Raw genomic sequence first — 24193 nt, 5'->3', positions numbered from 1 at the left:
TTCAGTGATAGTTTTTTCAATAACCTTAAATTAGAACGACTGAACTTACAAAATGTATTTCTTAAAAACATATTTCTTTAACTTAGCACTCCAGTTAGCATGTGCTGTTCAAATCCTGTTTTCTCTGCACAGTTTAGCTAGAGTTAGAGTATTGGTCTAAATGCTGAATGAAATACTGAACGAAAATTATTTAATTAGCAAAAATCTAATTATTCTAAGCTCATTTTTATTATCATGGAGATTTGTCTCACTTGAATTTAGAAAAATAAGTCAATCTAGTCTATTTATGTACCTAACTGTATACAATCTGTATATCTGAACTTCCAGCCTTCTCTTCTCTCATGAACTGCTGCTACAGAATGCTTGGGCCCTCACCTTGGCAAAGTGGCACTGGTGCATTCCACTGGTAGATCCCCTGTGCAGTCCGGGTACATGTGGCACTGCTCTGACCAATAAGCCGGAAGCCCTGGTCACAGCTGAAACGCATGGTGCTGCCTAGCTTACTGCCTGTCAGACTATGCCCTGTGCCATTTACAGGGTTGTTTGGAGGGCTGCAGTAGGCCGCTATGAAAAATCAAGAATTAGGTTAAAAATCGAGTGCAACGAGCATAAAAAACAATAATGATGCAAGATGAAGCAAAGACTTTTTTGAGGAGGTGAAGTTCCATCAATAGCACAGAGCCCCAAATCTCTTTTGCATCTGTCTTGTACAGTATGCCTGGCGTGGTAAAGGAGCATACGTAGCAAAACATGTGCTACAATGCCATCTATTAGAGGAAAAAACTGCAAACAAAGAAAACTGATTAACAGAAACGCATGTCTTGCAAAGCGAAACAGGAGTTTGTCAGCAGCAGCAGAGGAGGATCATAAAAGTGATGGATAGATAATAATAGGAACAAAGTATCTGTTTTTGTTTATTGGCTAAATTGGTGGCTACAATAGACATGTATTATCCCAAATAGTGTCAATAACATGGATCCTAAAGAATGGGGGACTCTGCGTCTTGGGTGATCAGATCACAAGTTGACCACTTGCTGAGGTTGTCTGTGATGTATAGTTTTGCTCTACAGAAGGAGATGTGCTGGATTCTACCGACAGCAATATCTCCAGCTGACACAACCCCTTATGTGACTGGGGAGAGTGTGGATGTAATAACTGTGTGGGGCTCTTTGACCTTAAAATAAAATAATAATAGTGAATCTGAAGTGGTCAAGTGGTCAGCTGGAGACGGATGATAGACACAGGTGTGGAAGGCAATTGGTCGTGGCTGTCCACTTTTGTTCAGATCACTGAAATGCCTTTTTTTAAAAACTGTAAACAAGGCCTCTGAGGCAAGTCCGATCTCACAATAATATGACATCACTACAAACCTACTGGAGAAAAAATAACATTGTGAAAACATTGAGGGGAGAGTTATGGATGGAGGTGGGCCACGGACACAAAAAAGCACATTATCCATTACACTTGATCAATGACCACTTTACTGTTCTATAATTATGCTGTTTCCGACTCAAACCACTCAAATTTAATGAGGAAAATGGCATCTTTTGCAAGTTGGAAATTTTTAGCACCATACAATCAAAATAACTCCCTTACAATATAAAAACTTACAGCCATATCAGTGGTGTAATAAGTATTCAGCACTTATGAGTTGTTAAGATTTCTCGTTAGATAATACACAGTGAATGTACTGGTCATTTTGTGAAGTATAGCATTCATGCTTGAAACACTTGTCCCCTCCACAATTGTCAAGGGATGAACTGTCATTAATGCACCCTTTGATGGCCACATGGGTAAGGAACAGAACACCCACAACCCAGTGTTTAAATCCAATTATATTTAATACGCCAAATGAGTTATATGTTCTTTGGCAAGGCCGTCTCCTGTCAGTCACTGTGACAGGCAGCTCCTGAGCCACCCTTGAGTTAAAATCTTCACTTATATCTGTGTCTACCTCATTTTCCCTTCTCACTGTGTTCCTTGTTCCTTCCCTCTCTCTGCCTGTTATAGTATACAGCTTGTCTCACTGCAATCAGCCCTGCAGCTCAGAGGAATATGATCTACATCGGCAGGTAACTGGATTGGAATAGATAATAGAGAAGAGGAGAAAGAGGTAGGGTGACTATGGTGATACAGCCAAAGGGAGAGATATATGAGCATAAGTAGATAGAAGAGAAGATAGTGACAGAGTTGATTGAATCGATTGAAAAGATGAACTAAATGAGGTGAGTGAGGAAAAATGAGAGAAGCTATGGATGGAGAGAAAGAATACAAAACTGAGATAGCCAATTGCTAGAGGAGATGTCTGCAAGTATGTGATGGAGGACCGGCCCATGGAGAAAAATATGGATTGATGAGAACACAGCCGAATTCATGAATCTGCCTGTGCCATCTGTTTCTTCCTCCCCACTAACGTACTACAGAAGGCAACTCCATATTGACCATGGCAACTTGTGGGTTCTCAGCCATCACTTAGTTCATCCTTCACTTAGTCTGCTATCGCAAAATCCATCACGGCTGAGAAAAAAAAAGTGAAAGAGGCAAAAGGAAGAAAAAGGGCAGAAACACAACAGAACATCCGGTTGGGGAACAGAGAGCGCCACTGAGAGGAGGAGGGAGACGATTTAGTCAATCTGGCTGAGTGGTGTTGATACAGAATGGAGGGAGACTTTTAAATATTTACACAGTCATAATTCAGAGCGAGTTATGCAGGTATCGTATACCAACAGATCTTTCTTGGGAGCAGGACAGAACAGAAGAATAATAACCAAAACAAGAAACAGCTCTTGCTAATTCCCAGGCCTGTACTGCACAGTAAAAACTGCTGCAGATGCCTGCCGCCCCCATTAGGTTGTCATGGAGATGGGTCATATTTCTAGCTATTTCAGCTGCAGTTGGCAGCCCCATTGTTGGTCTTCTTGGCACAGTAAACCAAAAGCACACAACAATGTCTAGAAGTAAGAAGAAGTTGTTCTCTGTAATTTATCCTCGGTCACATTTGATAAAAAAGCTGTAACTTCAGGCTAGTGTATTACTGGTCTTGACTTACCTGAGTAGCGTATGCGAAAGCCTTTGTGGCTGGTAGTGTGATCAAAGGACCAGTGCAGGTAGACTTTGTTACTGGAGCTGGTGATGCTTAGTGGGTTGGAATAGTTACCACTGAGTGTAATCAGGAGAGGACTCTGTCTGGATGGGCCTGGGTTGAGAGAGAAGACAATTATTAAGAAGAATCCATCTTTAAATTTCTCCCAACTTTGTGCAAAACAATAAGTATCATTACTTAATGTAAACTAACACTAGCACTGAGTTTTCAAAATAACATCATCTGCACACCTTATTCTGAACAATAATATGAATAAAATAATTTTACATTGATTGATTGTTTTTAAGTCTGAATTTTAAAACCAATTTCCCTTGTCATGGCTTTTGAGGGACTGCGCGTTTTGATACACTTGCGGTATAATCAAAAGTCACTAAGCCTAATTGCGAAAAAAAAGAAGAAGCTTTCTTTCCATAATTGGCTTGGCAGCCTCAAGGTTAGCAAATGTCTGTTCCCTTCAACTCGGCACAAGATAAAAAGCACTAATCAGGAACACTAGTGTGTACGACCGCCATTTTCTCTGAGCAGCCTGGCAGAGTTGCTGACTGTGCCTCTAATCACATGCAAATGTACAAGGCAGATGTGGAGGTTCTGTCACCATGAAAGGGAGCCTGTGTGTGATGTTCTGTTCGTAGATGCAGAGAGCTTTGTTTGGGGCGGTAAATTCAGCTGGCTCCTTGAAAATTAGTCTTTGGCCAAGGAAGTGTGGATGGAGGTGTCATAGGCAAACTGAGTCAATAGACTACTGAACAGTAGATCTAGTAGGGGAACCCCAGATCAGGAATATAACATTATTCTCAGTGAAACACTTCTTGATAAAGAAAAGGTCAAAATAATCATAATGCTTAACTAAATGACATGGTTATATTCGTCACATATGTTCACTTTGCTGCAGTGACTTACCATCAAAGATCTCAAGCTCATCAAACTGACGGCTGGTCTGGAAGTGTTCTATAGTAAAGGTGATGTTGTAGCCGGGTTCTACTTTGACCACCCAAGAGCAGGACTCAAAATGGGGGAAACCGCTGCCTGGTGACTGGCTCATGATGACACCTGTGGAAGCTGTCAGTACCTCATTCATGGGACAAGTCACTGTTGAGAGAAATAAAAAGCAGAGACAATGAAAAAATAATAATTAGAATTAAAGGATTAATGGTTTGTTTATGTTTTGCTGTTCTATGTTGTTTCATAATTGCTCAGAACTTTTAAAGGTTGTGTGATTCTTTTTAGTTAATTTAATTTACCTTGAAGCACAAATTGGATTGGTTTGACCCATGTTGTTGTTATAGGGCAACTCAATGTAACTAAAAGCACAGCTAAGCTAATTGTCATCCTGGTCCTGATGTTGCCACGGGAAACAAAGCTCAACATGTTACATTAAGTCAGTCCAGGGAACAGCTTATGTATTGTATATAACTGACTTACCATGAACATAATTCCGCCCTCCTTGCCTATTTGCAGTATGTGACAGATGTGATACTAACTTTTGGGCTAACGCTCACATCTGCCTTGAAGCCTTATTGCTGTGGCATGTCCGGGCAGACCCCATCAATCTGCTTATCTCATCTCCCTCTGCCATGGGTATTTTTGTGGGACATCTCCATGACATCCATTGACATTTACTAGTGGTTTCGGTCCTGTCTGTTTTTGCTGTGATGCTTTGAAGCCGGCCTATTAATCTGCTTGAGCTGTGGAACCCCAAAAAGTAAACTGCAACTTGAAAGGAAGCCAATGCTGCAACAACAACACAATGCAGCTGCTGTATAGTTTTTTCCTTCCTGTTGTTTTTGCATCTCACCTAATGAGGCCGAGTGCTGAAGAGGTACACAGTGAAATACAGAGCAGAGAAAAATGTACATTTGTTTTCCCTGTTTGCTTGAGACTGTTTGTTGTTTCTAAGTTAGTTCCAATAAAACTACATAAAGTAAATACTATCTCTTCTGAAATTAACTGTTTTTCTACTGTATATCACTGTTTCCTATATCGCAAAGAATCCTAAGGGCCTCCTTGGCATACATAATAGTATGAACTGTTTTAACACTGAAGCCGTGCTGGAACTCAACCCGGCAGCTTGTTAAGAGCATTACAATTAACAAAAGACCATTTCAGAAAAAACATACATTTGCTTTGTTAAACACCAGCCAGAGGCTTTACTTACAATCACAGCAGAAATAACAAAACACAACATAAGTTACTGCAAATGTGATTAAAAACCACTTTAAAGTGCACACGATCAGGTATTTATTTGCATGAATGTACTTTTTATGTGTGTGTGTGTGTGTGTGTGTGTGTGTGTGTGTGTGTGTGTGTGTGTGTGTCATAAGATCTAACCCTGTTGTGTTCCACATTTTGAAAATGCATCCTGTTCTGCTTCAGGGTAAGGGAGCACTTGGCACATGCAGGTCCTTCATTACAGTGGTGAAATACAGAACGCACTGAATCACATGCCAGCAGCGTTTTCTTTGTGGGACTATTTGTAAACTTGTTTTTGTGTATGTGGTTGGGCTGTGCACTTCTGTCAACGCACAGTTATGTGTGTGTGTTTCTTGGCTTGTTTGACCTTGTCTCTGTGTGTTCATGGGGGAAGAGATTATTAAATCTGCAGGAAAAACATTATGGCAGACAGCCTAGGTAAAACAGCATTTGCAAATAATTCTCAGCAATTTTTTTTACATTTGTTGTATAAACTAGGTGGGATTAATTGCCTCAGGAAATCTTAGGTAATGCTAATCTCAGATAATGTAAGGTGTTATACTTTGGCCACAATATTCTGCCGTTCATTGTATTGGTATTGGCTAAAAATCCAAACAAATTGTTGCCAAAAGTAGGACAAAACAAACAGTAAATATCTGAAAATGTTGTTTACTATCGGTCAAGATGCTATATTTTTGGGAACATTTGTCTGCCTTTGTTAAAGCATCAACAGTAGAGAGATCCACCAGGGTGCCCAAAGAAACAGTTGTTTTGTCTCGAAAAACAGTGTTTCCCCTATATGCATAGAATAGTGCAGCACTGTTGCTAATTGATTAACGCTATATAAAATATCCCCAAATGCAATAAACTTGCTATCTCTGCTTTAAACAGTGACAGAGTCTGGGAGCAAGCCAGGATTATAGATTGAACACCCTCAGACATTGCCACTGTTTAGCAATCTGCTATTGGTTGTTCGAAAGCGCAGTGGGCTGCAATGAAGGCTCCGTTGCCAGTTCAGCTGCCTGTCTCTCCACCTACCTATTGCAATGAAATTTGGTGAAGTCGTAGAGTAACCGTGGAACATGATACCTATTGCGGGTGGTATCAGGATAGAAACATCAGTTGCAAATATCAGATCAAATTAATGCTTTAATACAGAATGTAAACTTAGGCCTATTCCTAGATTCAATTACTGTAAATTGGTACACTTAAACAAATTATATATTTTTGAATTTTAGTCAGGAAAAGAAAGGCTGATGATGGTTATGATGGTTAGTTGGATAAATTGGAGGAGGGAAGGCGGATACTGTGTTATCCTATGTATCAGAAATGTGAACTTTCATTTCGAAACTTGCAGGTTGCTTAATCAAGCACTCTACTTCCTGTATTCCATTATTACACACGGTGACAGCTAGTATAGGCGAGACAGGAACGTATTGAAAGAGAGGTGAGAGGAGGACAGGAGAGTGTGTAAAGAGACAGAGCAGAAGGACAGGAGAGAGGAAGAGGAGAGGCAAGAAGTCTTGAAGCATTTTATTAAACCTTATTCGACATCTATACTTGTGTTCAAATATGTGCCCAAAGCCCTCCGTGTGTCATCAGCACGGCTGCTGAAAAGAAAATCCTAGGGGATATGTTGTATAGAGCTTGCATATAAAGTAAGCTAAAGTAGTGGGAAAATATAGCTATTGCACTCACTCAAATCATAAAGGGAACATTTTTCAACAGGGTATGAGTAAAATTGTTGTTTGAGAGCATCTCAGACATCTCAGAGAATACAATTTCTACAGCATGCGCAATGGTACGTACTACAATAATAGCACCATCATGATGCATATAATGTAGGATGTATGATTAGAAATCTGCAAAGTACATATAACTTAGTGGAAGAGGAAGTAGAAGTGACAGTAATCTACTTTCATTACAAATTCCAAGAAGAAATTCACAATGTCTGTGAAATCATTTACAATCATCAAAAGCCTTAAATCTATCAATAATAGTGACAATTATTAGCCCAGGAAGTAGCGTATAAAATATAAGACCGAAGTTCATTAAACAATCAATTCTCTAAGGATGAGATGTGTGTTGTCAGTGACCTTTCAGAAAGCTCCTACATGTCTTCAAAACTGCCTTCAGCTTGTCTTGGAGCTGATGGAGAGAGACAGGCAGGGGCTCTTACCTATAGGCTGCTACTTATTAAACTAATCCACTTTGAAATGAAGCATCACTCTGTTTGGCTGTAAACAAAAGGGCATTACAGGACAGATCTTGAAAAAGGCAGCTTCAAGACACAAGGTGAGATCAACATTGATAGGGCTTAAAATGAAATTTCCCTTTAATGAGACAAGAAATGAAAAAAGCTGGTAGCTGGAAAAACATTCTGTAAGACATCCCTTCTGTTTGTGTATAACTGTTCATGATATGCATAGGCCTTGAAAGGCTTCTGAGCAGGCAAGCACAGATGCACACATATCTGCATCCATACACGCACATTTGTGCACTCCAGTGTGCAAGTATGGATTCACACGTGTATAAATCCACAATAAATCGAGCTTGTAGTGCTGCATTGCTGTTGAGATGCCTTTACTCATGTTGGTATTTAATTAGCATAAGCTGAAGAGAACGAGCTGATTGAAGGGGATGGGCCACAACATAAGCATTAGCTTGGATCAGGACCTAACAACTCTGTGAAGTCAGGGATGACAATGAAGATGTAATAAAAGGGACAGCTGTAATCCATTCGGCAGGACTAAAAGAAGAGGGCAAAACAAATAATCTAAACAAAAAGGAGATAGACGGAGTGGCAAGGGAGGCGAAGGGACCAAGTGGGATAAAGAAAACGACCTAGCTGGGAAACTAATGTAATGGGTGATTATGCAGGTTTTAACCAGAAATCTGTCTGGGGGATAAACACAGGGATTTTGGATCATCAAAGCTCATTGTGTTTCATTAATGAATTCAAGCAGCACTTTGTACGGATGTTGTTGCTCTGTGTGTGCGATGCTGGAACTCCCTGTGGTCTCAGCAGACAGCAGATGTAGTTAAGAGCTGTGGGTCCAATACAACCCAGTTTAATCAAATAGCAGGCAAATTAAATAATTTACAAACCAACTGGTTGCTCCAATGGCAGGGGCAAGAGAGGCTAAACCCATTCGCCATTGTGACTTCTCTGGATTAAAAAAAAAAACAAGAGTGAGTGTGTGTATGTACTTGTGTGTTTGGTGGTAACTTTTATCTATTGATCCCTTTTATCAAACGTCAGAGTTTGGTGAAAGGGAAACACAAAGAAAGATGCATCTGGGTATTAATAGATGCCTGTGGGTAAAAGTATGTGACAATACATTGCGCTGTATTGTGTTTTGAACAATCCTCCAGGAAAGAGAAAAAAGAGAACAGGGGATAAAGGGTATATATATGTTACGTAAGAACAGAAGTCTGACGCTAGTGAGTTGGGGGAGGGAAGTGGCGAGTGAGGGGGGTGGGAGGGAAGACAGAGAGAATGCAGAGGATGAGAGAGGATACTGGCGCTGAGGGGCAAGCAACACTGCAGAACTGCCTGTAGGCTTCAGTGCTGCTTTCTGGTAGACACAGTGACAAAATCCACCAATGTGTAACCCAGACACATGCCAGACCAGTGTGAATGTTTATACAGTAAATGTACCAGTGTGTGATGTGTGCAGTTGAATGTGTATGTGTGGGGGGGAAGTTAGACGTGCAGGGAGAGCTGTGCTTGTCAGAGCTGGAAGTGGTGATTTGATAGGTGCAGCTGCAGCCAGCATGTCCCCTGCATTTCAATGAGCTGTGCACTCCATCTCTTCACTGCCCTCCAACTAAGTCTCTCCGTGTCCTGTCTCTCTTTCTCACCTCGCTTTTTAACTCTTGTCCAACTCTCACTTACTCACCATCCTGCTCATTTAGCAGTCTCTCCGCTATCTTTCAGACGCATTTTGTCTTTTTCCTCGAGAATCCTGCTCATTCAGAGACTGTTCTCTTCCTATCCTACACTCTTCTCTCCCCATCCAATTGTATCCTCTTCCTTCAGCATCAGTCTGTTGTTTTATTTTCCTCTCTACTCTCAACTTCCTCTCGCTCAACTCAGCTTGTGTTATCTGTGGCTCTCCTCTCCATCACCCTCTTCTGTCTAGGCAGGCAAAGTGACAGCTTGTAGGAAGGAGGAGTATGGTGGTATTGTCTGTACCTAGTATAAGCATCTCTCAGCATAATGACAACAATTAACAGGCCACGAAAGCCATGAACATAAGTGCGGATTCACAGCTGAAATGCACCACAAACTGCCAGTAAATGCATTCAACTGTCACAACTGTCTTTCTTTTTGATTTTACAGCACACAGATTTGTTTATTTTAGTAACCCAAAGCTGTAGAATAAGATTTTATATAAGGCGATGTCAGTGGATGTTTTCACTTCCACATGTCTCAGCTGCAGATGACTGCAGGTAAAGTGAAGGGTTAGCAAAAGGCAGAACTCTATAAAGGGAAAACACACAAAAGGATTCCCCTTATTCCTTTGTTTCTCTCGTGAATTTGGATACTTCCAGTCTCCTCTTCGGCCTGGCTACTTTGCTCAATGTCTTTATTATTAGCATAAACATAGCTCTTCTTCCCCAGCCTTTCATTGCCCTTCTTATTTTTCCTATTTAGCATTCCAAATGAGTTGCATTTATCAAATTCCACCCACTCTCCCTCGTCCAGCACACAACCCACACAGTGAGAGCTACAAAATGATGACAACGCAAGATAGAGGGAAACAAAACATTTAAAAAAAGAAAGCAAGAGAATGAAAAATATATGCTTTTTTGATATTTTGAAAAACAGAGGGACCCTTCTATGCACCCAGTCTCTTGCCCAGAGGAAAAGTATTGCACACAGCATACACTATTATGATGATGCTGTATTCTGGGAACACTGCACTCATTGGTTCCTCTGGGATACCAATATCTCAGTATGTGGAGGGCACCACAGCAGCCACCGTCAGCCTCATGGGAGCCAAATATCATTATCATCCACAGAGATGGAAAGTGCTAACAAACTGAAATGTGGCTGCAGCTCCATGACTACAGGCAGAAAAAGTACCCACGGGAGCCAAAAATAGGGCAAAATTCAAACTAGTGCATGAGTCTATGATTAGGGTACAGATGATATTGGTTACCTATACCTTTGCTGAAAATAAACTCATAGAGGATCCCCTTGGCAGAGGAAGACAATGATTCACCTGTTTTGTTATATATTTGGGAAATATGATGATTTGTCAGACTCCCCTGAAAATTAGGTAACGCATCCCAAGGGCTTTATTCTGTAAACAATAACATGTCCCCAATCAATATGAAGTGTTTTAATAGGTACTATTGAGAAAAAGTAGCTACTGTTTGTCAGCCCATGTATAGCACTTTAACATCTTATAGTAACATTTAACAGTTGCACATATTTTTTCTATGCTGGCGCTCTGCCCTGCCTTCGCCTAATTGCCATTGTCATCTGTGTTTGCGCTATTTGATCAGCCGAAATGTATGTTTTGGATGTCACACATAAATATATTGTTGCTGAAAAACATTTTGCACCAGCACATAGGGGTGCAAATCCTACGTTTTATAGTGATTCTTTGGATAATGATACGATATTTGCTGAAATCACAAAGTCTGACACTTTACGATATCCATTTGATACAATTCAGGGGCCTGCATTCAATATAAGGCTATACCATATACCCGTTAAACACAATTGTGGCATTAAATCAACTGACAAAAAGCAACTAAAACATGATTTGACAATTTCATTACTGAGCATTTCCAAACATTTAGATGAAAAACATACTTTTCTTCTTTCCTTTTTTATAAAAAGAGAGAAGGATTAACGTAATATGGTTGGGCCCTCTCCCTCTCAACAACCACTGAGGTGCCCTTGAGCAAGAACCTTTAACCCATAACCATTTAAGTGGAGCTGCTCTATTGCCAACTGTGAGAGTCTGAATAGGGCCTTCCTGAAAAGAAGAGCATGTTTTACCCTGCATAAGTTTTCAAGTCTCAGGCAAACACTCACCATCACATGAGGGTGGAGGCCCCTCAAACTCCAAGTGTGTCCCCAGCCGGCAGATCTGGATGCTGTTTCCACTTAACTGGTAGCCTGGAACACATCGGTAGCGCACTACATCACCTGAACAGAGAGAGATTGAGAAGGGAGAGGCACAGTTAATGACTGATCAGAGATGGTGGCAAGAATCTGTATGATTGATGCAGTCCAAAATGCCTTCATTCACCAATTAATGCTCTTCAGCCTAGGTAGTAATGTGTCGCAGAGGTAATCATGCTTCATCGTGTATCTTAGTGAAAGAAAAAGTTAAGAGTAGAAAAAAGTACCACAATAAATCCCCACTGGGGATTCTATAGATGAAACAGTATGTCAGTATTGTTGCTTTTGTGTCTCTGAATAATAATGCAGCGAGGGGATATGCACATAAACAGATAAGAAGAATTAATCTCCATTGTCTTCTACTGGGGAGAACGACAGCACCTGCCTCAAATCCCTCTAGCTTTCTGATATTTTGTCATAATTACTCATTTATACTGCTGCTTTAAATTCCCCTGGATTATGTTGTCTGGCCTAAGTCTGCATCCAGTACAATTGCCTTATGGGATGTGATGTCAGTATGATAGTCGGTGAACCTGGGGCAATGTATGCTGTCAAAGCCATAAAGTAACCAACATCTAATACAACAAAGTCAAGTGCGTAAATAGAAGTAATTGTGTGTGTCTATATGTGTATGAAGATGGCTTTTTGTGAAAGCATTTCAACCTACCAATTTTAAACTCTTTGCTTGCCATCAGGATCTCTGCATTAGGAATGATGGGGGGAGGCAGGCAGAACTGCAGTCTGTAAGCTTGATTGAAAGGACCAAAGACATGAAAAGAGTCAAAAACATAATTGCAAAATATCTGGCTGAAATAAACATCAAGTAAGAGGAGTAATGCACAAACCTTGATAACTGATACGGAATAGTCCTCCTCTCTCTGTATTACTTCGGAAACGTATCAGCACCTGATTGGATGTGCTACTGGACGGGTCATTGGGCTCTCCATCAGTGAACACTCCCAGTTTCCTGGCTGTCTCCTGTGGACCATCCCTGAAAAGGAAAAAAAGGTCACAGGTCAACTTTAACTTTAAATATAATAACACACTGGAATAAACCAATGATAATTAACCATGGGGATATTGTGTCAGCAGCTTTTGCTAAAATGTTCACTCGGTCTCTGACCATAAAGTACCTCAAGGCTCTGTGACTGATATCTGTGAGAAAAGGTAACAGAGCCACATGCCAGATTATTGTCAAGCAGCTTCCAGCAGCACAGTATAACCAAGCTACTCTCACTTCATCATACCCAAAGCAATTACTCTGAGCTGCTCTGGGTGATTATGTTGAAATAAGGTAAAAATTACAGATAAGCGTGGAATGACAGGTCTGGATAGCGCTGTTCCTGCTAACTGCCATCCAATGGGAGTGTCTCTGGAAGCAGCGTCCCAGCCTTGGCAGTCCCAGGGCGTGGGCATGGCCGATTAAGCTAGCTCCCAGATTCCTGCCACAACCATTCAGCTTAAAAACCATCTGTCTTTGGCTGTCAGACTGGGCATGGGAGATTACAAGCAGCTCTGAAAACGGCTGGCTAGGGACTGCTGCCTGACAGCACTCTGGCCAAGCTGCCATTACGGGGCCCATTTCCTTGGCTCAGTAGTTCAGTGGATAGATACACAGTGGTGGTAACTGGAAACTGGGGAACATGATAGTCTCCATCTTGGCTCTGCATGAGCTTGTTGGGAAAGATCAGCACAGTGGGGACCGTTTACAAAAGAGAAACAATACGCTAAAAAGTGGACATTGTGGCTCACTTTAGCCATGATGACTTAGTGACATAAAATCTCCATGCGCTAAAAATTCTCAACACAAATTTCTATAAGCAGTCCAGTCCCTAAAACATAGATGTCACCCTACACCATGTGGACTTTTCATGTGGTGGTCAAGTTGCCAAGTTGGCTGGCAGTTGGATCTCCGGTCTCACTGAGAGCTGGGACCTTCTTGCATGCAAAATCCTGCCTTGGTCCCACATATGGCAGGCACAGCCAGCATTAGGGAGGTGATGAAAGGAAGCTTTACCTCTTACACACACACGCACGCACGCACGAACGCACGCACACACACACACACACACACACACCCACACACCCACACACACACACACTTCTATCAGCCAGAACCTTCTCTGTCTCCCTCTCTTCTCTCACAAACATAATTACCGAGGTGGGAACCATATTCACCCTACTGCTCTGATGGCCCATGGCTGATTGCATTCATTATATTACTGTAAATATACAGTATATATATATAGATGTGTATATTTTAATTTCATTAGGATTGCCTATTTTTAGTTCCTAGTGTTTAAAAAAAATCTTACTTCAAAAATAGCTCACAATATTATCCTTTACATTTGTATAGACATACATGTGGTTGAACTAAGTCCAAGTGGACATGTGTGCCAAATTTGAGGAAATTCCCTCAAAGCATTCCTGAGATATCACATTCACAAGAATGGGATGTACATACAGACAACCTGGAAACATAATGCCTCCGGCCAGGGCTGTCACCAGCACTGAGGCGTAAAAAGGAGGAGGGATATATTGATGATATGGGCATGAAAACAGCAACAAGGACACATAAAAAGAAAAATATACAGTCAAACACAAGCAGAGGTGAGCTTTTAATCTGCAGTTATGTTTGCCACTGCAATGGATGATAAAGATGAGGGACACATATGGTGGGAGGCCATACTGTACTTGTTAGTTAGAACACAAGCAGCAGACACAATAAGAAGACAATTACTGAAAATATAGGGGGGGGTAGGGGCATTAGATATTGGTTAACTGGTGAAAATAAACTGTAGGTGTTACAGGTAGGAGTTGAAGGATGGCATTGAAAGAAAAGGCAATATGAAGGTGATGATAACAACAAAATAAATAAATAAACATGGGGACTAGGGATGGCCATGGGTAGTTGATTCCAACATTGAAGGATTGCATCAATTCCTCTAGGGCCAATGGAGTACGTGTTTTTCCAAATCTATTTTTAAAATGCAACACATCTTCCTGCAGGAATAATGATGCAGAGTATTACAGCCTACCCAACACCTAATGTTTATTCTTAATCAAAACAGTCACAGTTATCCTTTAAAGATTTATTTTTTCACAAGCACAACTTCAAACATTGTTTTCTTACAAAAAACGTAATTAAATTCACGTTCACATTCTGTTAATGATCAGTCCTGCTGTGGAGAACAGGCGCACTGCTGGAACAGAGGTGGCAGGTATCAGCAGGTGCTGCTCTGCCAGAACCCTTCGTTTTTTGTACGGGTGCCTGTTGGACTTTCTCCACTCCAGTGGGTTTTGTTGAGGACGAATGCATCGCTCACTGAAACAAGCTGCTAGCTCGTTGACATCCCTAGACACTCGGTGTCCAGTAGAGATGAGTCAGATACTCGTAATGCACTTTTGCCGAGTCCAAGTAATAAACGAGTAATTTGCCTCAATATCCATGCTCGGACTGAATGAAAATCCTCATAGGGTAGCGAACTGTGTGTCACAGCGCCCCTCCCCTACACACATGCAGATTTTATGTCGCTGTGTCTTTCTCTCACACGCGCACCCACACGCACACGCACGCACACGCACGCACACACACACACACACACACAAACACACACACACACACACACACACACCTGGTGTGGAAATAAAAAAGAACCAAAAGAATTTAAAATCACACTGATCATAAAAAAATAAAAGTAAAAAAAAGAAAGTTATGTTGTGTATAAAAAACTCATGTGTTGTATATATATGTGTTTGCTGTCGTGATCAAAACCATTGATCTGAAGCTCAAGGCTGTAAATAGTTTTCTAATCAGTAATAAATATACATATATATAAAAATATATTATATACTAAATACTATTTCTGATCAACCCATATCAATTGCATGCTTAAAGAAACATATTGGTTAAATCCCTGGCCATTTCAAGACAACTGAACTTCCGGACCAAACTCTGCCCACTTTTGGGTTAGGCCCCACCCACCCGAGTACGGATACGGATACGGATAATTCATATGGTAAACGGATACGGATACAGAAGATTCTGTACTCGCTCATCCCTAGTGTCCAGTGCCTCTTTGCTTGGGTCGTTGCAGCCCTGAACATCACTGCTTTCCCCCTCCATATTGTCTGGGCCTTATACAGTAATTTCCCTGCAATTTCCCAGCTTGGGATCAATAAAGTATTTACATTCTATTCTATTAACCCTGTTATGTAGGTCACACAACTTCTCTCGGATGGTGAGGCAAAGAGCCGGTTCCAACAATCAAAGGTGATGGGTGTCAGGTCAAGCGCAGAAGCAAGAGGTGCGTGTGCACACTCAAAAAACTTGAGTGCTGTTGTTTACCAATCAAGTTAATTTGATATGAGGACTACTCGAGGAATGGATCACTCACGCCCATCCCTAATGGGGGCAATTGAGCTTAATAACATGAAGTATAGACTGTTTTTACCCTCAAGCAAAAAGAAACTTTATCTGAAATTTTAGGGTACAAAATATACACAGTATTTCATCAAAAAGGTATTCACACATATCTGCAGCCCCTGGAAACAGTATTTTTTTACCAGACAGTGATGAAGTCGTGTGGCCCATGAACCTGCAGCAAGGTGAAGTTGATTGCGATGCCGAAGCCAGGAGCTACGGTGATCAGCCAGGAGCAGTCAGCTGAGCTAGGGTATTCCACTGGGTAACCCGGAGAGAAGATGGTCCCATTGTCTGATGTGATGTTTCCACCGCAAGGCACTGAGGAAGGGAAGGTGAGGGGAAGGGAGAAAGACAGGCAGAGCATATATTTATATCAGTGGGACAGGAATACAACAGGCCAGATCCATGATTCAGCTGCAATTGGTGGAAAAGAAGGATTCTTCTGCTTTCCTTCTCAGTTTCTCTTTCCTCCTCTCCTTCACTCTTCGTTTAGCAGCCAGCCGCTTGTCTGAGCTAAAGATTATCCAGTAAAGCCTGTTAGCAAGTGGGGACTTGGATGGAGTGTTTTGCTAAGATAAGGCCTCAACCCTTTTCCACTGGGAGTGAACAGAGAGAGAGTGCGGAAATGAGGCGAGGGGCTAGTGTCGACTGGGCTTTTGAGGTGTGTGTAAACAGTATGTGTATGAGGACTGGATACACATGTGTAAACCTGTGTGTGTTTTAAATGACACGAAAGGTAAAACAAGTATGTCAATGTCAGAACTGACAACACTAGAATCTCCATTCCACATGTTTTTTCATATCTTGAGGTAAGAAATATCTGCACAGCTTGATAAATATAGTAACATTCACTCAACACACATAAAACTATCCTGCAACCACCCCAAATTTGCATGCATAGAAATTGCTATAACTATATTTGGAACATTCCTCAGGAACTCAGGAGGTTCTAACCAACTTAATAATAACGAAGCTTAACATTCCCGCTGGTGCCCTTAGAGAAACCCCATATTCACTGTAGTGCATCAGGGAAAATCAGGAAGGAGTGGTAATCGCAGTAGTGCAGGCATCTCAAGCAACCCAGACAGAGTATTCAGCTTAACGGCATGTCTATAAGTATATGATTCCCAAAGCTGAGACTGCATGTTTTTCATCCCTCTGTTTCTCTCAGGTAATGTGAGTGTTCATGTTCTACAGCTGCCTGCTTTAGCTTTGTGGTTGATAGGCCCCTCTGCTGCTGGCTAACCTGTTAAATGAGCTATCGATCAAACCGATTGATTAAATCCTGGACAACCTATGGAGTTGCACATCTGGCTGATGCCATCAATTGGCAAGCTACCTAAAACTTCAGTTCAAGAGTGTGCTTGTGTTTGCTTAAAGGAGTGAGTGGAAACAGATTTTTTTTAACACAAAAAATTAAACAGTAAAGTAAGTAGGTGTGAGTGTGTGTGTCAATGTGTCTGTGTGTCAGCGTGGCTGTGTGTGTTTCTGTGAATGTGTGTATGAACTTATATATATTTGTGTATGTCTCTGTGCATGACTGTGGGATGGTTGTGTTCTTTTAACTTCTCCTGATTTTATTTGATGTTTCTCTTTGCGATACTTTTCTGTATGAAAAGCGCCATATAAATAAAGGTTGATTTGATTTGATTTGAAGTACTAAATTATTACAGTCGATTTTCCTGTGGGAGCCATCAACATTAGATCAATTTGAGTCCTCACCACTCCCTGATATTCTATCTATATGCATATAAAATGTATCACAGCACACATATCTACAAATCGTTATAATATATAGTAAACGGAAAGGGATGATAAAGGAGGAAGAGATGAGACAGTGAAGGTTAAGCGCAGAGAGAAATGGGAACAAAAAAAGAGATGATACTGTGCCATCATTTTATTTTTACAACATTGTATTATGATAATGCTAAGACAAGAAGGTAAGTGCAGGCAAGGTAACAAAAATCAGTGTCACTCAATCCACTCAGAGATAATCTGTGCAAATACTGGAATGACAGTGAGACTGAAGAGAAGGTTGTAGTGAGGTACACTGGGTCAAGTAAAAGTGTGACAACATGGTAGATTATATAAACTAGCGTAGGTATTAGCTGAGAGGGGATTAGCTAAATAGATCATTATTATTCAACAGTATATACTATTGACTTTGCAAGTAAAGGATGTGGTGTATATTTTTGTAAGAGAGTGCATACATAAAAATCTATGTAAAATAAAAACTAAATTTGGACAGTTTTGCTGTCCTAAATGACTTTATTCCTCTAAATGGGTAAACTGGGTACTAACGGACTGACCAATCTGTGCACACCTTGGATAATACTTTTTCAGCTTTGAACATATGAATATTGAAAATGCCTACACAATTGCTATGAGGGAAAAAACTCTATCTCCTGTTCACTTTTTCACTCTGTCGCTCCTTCTCTCATTCTCATTTATCTCCCTGCTTGCCCATCCAAAGTTCCATTGTCATGGCCATCACTTCCCTCAGTAATTTTGCCTGCCTTATTGAATATTTGCCAGCTTGAGCGTGAGAATGTGGGTCAAGGACGAGGAAAAAGAGAGAGCAGCCATTACTTTTCTTTTGAATTCAGCCCCTCTTTTATTCTTTCCCTCCATTCGTCTTTAGAGCACTATTGATTTTCATTGAAGAGTACTTTGCTTCATTAATGGGGGATGATAATTCAGTTTAATTGCATTATTCATATTAGATAATCATTATCTCCACAGCAGCTCTTCACACTAATGGTGCTCAATAGCTCAATACATTCTAAACAGGAAGTTATTTTGTCATTACTTTGGTTCTACATTTATAAGGCAGTGTTGTCGGCCACTTGTTTGGAAGACTTTTTAGTGGTCGGATAAATTAATGTGCCAAATATGCATAATGTTTAGGTATTGATACGTCAAATCTTACATCCCTTACCTTCACAGCGAGGGAAAGGGTGATCCCAATTGCGGGTGGTGCCATGCTCACAGGTGAGGATAGAATATCCCATTAGCTGATACCCGGGCAGACACTCAAAGGAAATGGACTGGCCCACATTGTAGCCAGCACCCACCACCACTCCATAACGGAAAGGCTCCGGATCGGGGCACTCCTGTAGCTCATAAGCTGAAGGAGAGAACAGCATGTTCATCAGTACATTCACATCAATATTCATTTTATTCAATATTATTAGATACTTTTATTCATCCACATGTTAAACATGCATATAGTAATATGACAAATTAAAACACACCATAATTATCAAACATTAAGTTGAATGTTTTGTCCCCCTACATGTTCGGTCTTTGTTATTGCCTGAAGATGCCGTTCAATATGTGCTGTGCTAGCAGACAACAGAACTGTCATAGTGGGGCGTCCTCTATTTTACTTTTCCAACTTTAATTTCCCCTCCTCATCTTTCTGCTGTTCTTCCTCCTTGTGCTCAAGCTCTCACTCACTCTTCCTCCTCCTCCTCAAATAGGAGTTTTCAGATGGAAAGAAAATGCCAGGGGCAGGTTTGACTTGTGCCGTTGGAATATGATGCAGTCATCAGAAGTAGTGTGGGTAAATAATTCTCCCTTTTGGATACAAAAACAGAGCAGGCAGTGAGCCTTGAAGAGCCAGGATATAAATATAACTAAAGAAATTGATTTCTATGGATCACAGCTTTCCTTTGTAAGAGATAACTCATGCAAAGACTGCAAACGCGGGGTATTTGTGAATATAATGCTTGATTTATATGCTAATGTACACATAATTATGTAAATGCACAATGCTACCTTTCGATTTGCCGGCTCGTTTGTTGAATCACAAAATAGAAACTTTGTGTGCCGATGCAGACGAGGGGAGTGTATTCCTTACAGCCATGCAGATATGCAGTGAAGCTTTTTATTAGCACGTGCTGAGAAATCTTTTAAGTGATCAACAGTTTTATATAGAGATTTAGAAATCTGGGGAATTTACTGGCTCTGTGGGCTGATAAGTCTGACACAGTCAGTTCTATGGCTGATTCAGTATGGCTTTAGATGCATACACTTCACATTAAAGTGACACTAATAGTACATGGAAAAAAAGGTGACAACCCCCGGAAAGTATAATTTATCATTCCGCTGTTACAAAGCACACGTCTCTATGACTTTATATTGTATTCTTTGTTTGTATCAATTCAGGGGAAAGGTTTGATCAAGCTTTGCAGAAGAAAGTAACTCAAAATACTGATACTGGCTCACCTAGTGATTATGATCATTATTATATTGGCCAAGTCTATTTTTTGAGACAATCCTAAGGCTGATCATATTTTCTTACTTTGATCGTCTGCATCTTTTACAAGGAGTACATTTTCTTGCTAGTCTCTTACCCTGGTACTCGAATCTGAACCCCGGTTTGTTCTGTGAATGGTCACTATGGAAATATACTGTGGTCTCATGGGAGGTGGTGAGAAGGGAGGAGGGAATATCTTGGCCGCTGAATCGGCCAATCACTGCGCTTGTGTCGAGGGGCCCATTACGTATCTCAAGAAAATCATGGTTGGCCTCGGTGGAGAAGTTGAGGAACTGAAGGTGGGCTCCTGGGAAAAGAAGAAAGAGGAAATGTTGAGAAAGAGATGGTATAAAATTGAAAAAGATATGCAGTCCTCTTACTGGACTACTACGAAGGTACCCCTGGCAGAGGCTTTCAGATCTAAATGAGTTTAACCATGGGTTTCTACAGAACAACTACACATGTTGTCATACCAAAATACAGCCCTACAAGTTTATGATTTGGACTGTGAAAAACTTTAAAAGCCTCTCATAATGCTCACCATAACCAACTGACTGGTAGATTCGCCAGGTACAGTCACTGTTGCTAGGGTAGTTGCCAGGGAAACCAGGGCTGAGAATCATGCCCTCCATCTCCTCCCGGATTCCACCACATTGAGCTGGCAGAGCGCAGACAAAGCATTTTAATAGCATCTGCAAACAGTGAGTCTCCCAGAATAAAATAATACTGCAAATATGGATCAATACAGTTCTTTGTTTATGATAGAGGGAGTCTTGAATAACTGACTTTTTAAAGTGGTATAATGTAAGTTAGTCCATTTTAATTTAGTCAAAATGTAGCCTCAATCCCAAAGCCTGCAAAGCTGTAGTTATATTAAAGACTTGGAGATGCAATGCATTGCTTGAAGGCAAGGTGAGAATGGGCCTCATTCTCTAACTGTTCTTAGGTCTTTTAAAACCCACTTACATAGTTTTCACAAAGATTCTAACATTCAACAATTACATTAACGTGTAATAACATCCTACACACACTCAAGAGCCTTTTTAAGCACATTTGTGTGCTAACGTGTTGGTGCAAAATAAGTTATCGCAATTACACAGTTGTATAATTTCACAAGATTTAAATATTACATTAACATTTTTAATCATAAATGACTTCATTAATTATTTCATTCTTTTTTCTTCTTCTTTTACTTTTGGATATCATTTTTTGGGACTTAAAGTCTTAACTGGATAGTACGGCTAAAGAAAGACATGAAATAGGGGAAAGAGATAGAAAGAGAGAGAGAGAGAAAAAAGAGAGAGAGAGAGAGAGAGAGAGAGAGAGAGAGAGAGAGAGAGAGAGAGAGAGAGAGAGAGAGAGAGAGAGAGAGAGAGAGAGAGCTTGTTGTTGAGCTAGCTTGTTTGGCATGCACCTCCTATAGAAGTACCTCCACTTCAGAACTGTTGAAAGGTCTGTTTTGGAGTACAGTGTTAGAACCTCTTCAGACTTTTGTTTGGGCATTCTTGACTTAATTCTCCTAACTTTTCTTTTCCATTTCTGTGTGGCTATGTGCCCATGTCCCTGCAGTCTTATGTCCTTTTATTGGGATTGGCATCAACTGACATTCAATTTATGAGGACAATGGGATTCATCATTATAAGAACATGGGTACGAAATTTAAGAAAAAAACGTAAGAAGATATTGGTGAATGAGGCCCATTGTTTTGGATGCAGCTTTCAATCTTTTCTTGGATAAATACTCTTAAGCCCAAAAAAGGACGTTCCTCTACACCCTAACTCACCTTACAATGACAAAAATGCTGGGAGAGTGAAAAAAAACTGTAAAATTTGAAAGACATCTCAACAAATGGCACAATTTATGTCAATATCAATGAACTGTGTAGCTCTTTTCTTTTGCTGAATATATCAAGGTCTCTTCTTTCTTATCTTCGTCCTTCTCTTCATGACTCATCTTAAAACCACTGTTTTCTTAACTTGTAGAGTGAGATTTTTTTTTTTTAAAGGTATGGAAACACTGACTAAAGGCAATGATTGGATCAAGAGGGATAAAAAAGTGAAATATTGTGACACCAAAAAATGAATTAGCTGACTAAAGGTACCAAAAGGAGAAAAACGCAAACACAGTGAGGAAGATTAAGAAATAAATGGTACAAACAGCCAACATAAGTCACAGGAAGGAGAAACCACACAGAGGATACCATTTTGTTTCTGTGAGGAATAAGTGAGGGGTAAATTTTATCCTGTAACAGCACCAAAAGGAAACTGCTGATGCCTGTGAATACGATGAATCTTCCCTCGACTTCAACCAATCTCCATGTGAGATGGAAGTAATTAGGCAATAGTAGATTGTTCCAATAAGTGGTATCCATTTGTCGAGGCACTCTCACAGTGAGGAAGACTAGAAGTGCAATATAGAACCTAACACAGTTTCATTCAGTTTCTGCACTCAGCTTTAAAGATTGAAATATCAAATGAATTTAAAAAGTACTAAATCTCTGATAAACTAGTGAAATATTATCTCTGCTTGTTTGTTTATATCTCCTAATTTCTTTATATTCTGATGGATTCAAGGCCTACCTCTTGTGTATTATAAAGTGCTCTGTGTATGAGCTGCGAAACACTATTAGAAAGGTAAAACTGATTTTTGTTAACTATAGTATGTGGTGGTGTGATAATACAATTCAGCTTTCATTCAAAGGCTGATGATGGAAGCAGCTTCACACACATCAAGTCTTTATATAAGATATACTCTGTATATAGTTTGAAATAGTTAGATGGTGTGCTTGGCAAGGTGAAGGAACTCAGAGGAAAAAAATATAGAATGTAGAAAGATGAAGAAGCAGAAGGAGGGCAGACCGTGGAAGCAAATGAAGGAAAAGAAGATATTTTTACCTATGCAGAGAGGAGGTGGGTAGTTCCATCGTCTGACAGTTCCAGGCATACAGGTGATATGTGAGTTGCCCTGCAAGGAGCAGCAAAGAACAACAAAGAACAGGCAATGAATTGTTCCCCCCTCTGTCACTCATCTGTTGCTCCAATTATTTGCCTGTCTCCACATGACTTCATGTGGTGACTAAATGACTAAATCCATCTGAAGTGACAGAGAACAACACTCTGTGGACCACAGGCATATTAAGATTCTCATATTTAATGTTGCACTGCCAAAAAAGCAACACAACATTCTATGGAAGCTCTGCAGTTGAGCCTCAAAGCCAACTTGCAATAACAATTAGAAATTTGAAAATTACTGAATTTTGTTGGTAGAACATAATAAAGCTGACTCAGCTGACTTTTTCTGAAATGTATCAAAAGCCTGGAAGTACAGTATGAATGATGTAACTCGCTAAACAATAAAATGTGATTCTATAATCAATGTTGGCTATAATTTTAGTGGCCAGGTGGCTGGATTTATAGCTTGGTACATTTTCAAAATTGCTTTTAAATGCAAAAAACAATATTCTGGCCAATGATTGCCAGTTAGTAGCATAACTTTCCCTGTAACAACAGACAATTTTATTTTATTAACTAGATTAAAAAAAATGTTCAATAGACATTGGCTTAAACTAAAATGACTGGACATATTTAATGGAGCTCAGGATGACTTGAAATTATTTTATCCAGAAATAAACATACACTTTTAATTTGTCCCACAAACCGTTTTTGCCAAAAAAAACCCTGTTCTTGTCCTGCTGCTGTCAAACTAAGATCAAAACTCTTTGTCATAGAAATGGGACAAGTCCTGGTGGTCTTGTGTAATGTAGAGGGAATTCCAAACAAAGTTTGTGTCAACGACTGCATCCAGGGTGTTGTACAGATGTCACTATCTGTCTGCTGAAGCCGAGATGACTACAGTGGAGGCTGTGCAGAATTCTGAGTTTTGAACACCACATCCTATAAATTATAGGCAGCCAGTGGAGGAAACCTATCCTAAGACCTGTCCTGCCTTTGGCTATATGTTTTAAAGCAGTTTAAGGGGAAAACTATCAAACATAATAATATCCAGGATGGATGACAGAGATAAATCAAAACAATCAGCCCTTAATCTCAAAAATCACATTTTTTGCAA

The 24193-nt window shown here is 40.3% G+C and overlaps 1 protein-coding gene across 1 annotated transcript in view; it reads right to left on the bottom strand.

Annotated features, from left to right (window-relative positions):
* csmd2 (CUB and Sushi multiple domains 2) overlaps positions 1–24193 on the bottom strand; it is a gene marked incomplete at both ends in the record, with an annotated part of 266970 nt that overhangs the window by 29532 nt on the left and 213245 nt on the right. Inside the window, 11 exons of the mRNA XM_083925070.1 lie at positions 376–564; positions 3050–3196; positions 4004–4192; positions 11349–11462; positions 12106–12186; positions 12284–12429; positions 16005–16182; positions 18803–18991; positions 20223–20432; positions 20667–20783; positions 23020–23089. Of these exons, the coding sequence (XP_083781196.1) occupies positions 376–564; positions 3050–3196; positions 4004–4192; positions 11349–11462; positions 12106–12186; positions 12284–12429; positions 16005–16182; positions 18803–18991; positions 20223–20432; positions 20667–20783; positions 23020–23089 (1630 nt within the window). The remainder of the gene's footprint in view (positions 1–375; positions 565–3049; positions 3197–4003; positions 4193–11348; positions 11463–12105; positions 12187–12283; positions 12430–16004; positions 16183–18802; positions 18992–20222; positions 20433–20666; positions 20784–23019; positions 23090–24193) is intronic.

Source organism: Echiichthys vipera (genome assembly GCF_963691815.1).
Source record: "Echiichthys vipera genome assembly, chromosome: 13".
Taxonomy (NCBI): Eukaryota; Metazoa; Chordata; class Actinopteri; order Perciformes; family Trachinidae; genus Echiichthys; species Echiichthys vipera.
The sequence above is the reverse complement of the archived record's forward strand: the minus strand, read 5'-3'. Positions and strand labels throughout refer to the sequence as shown.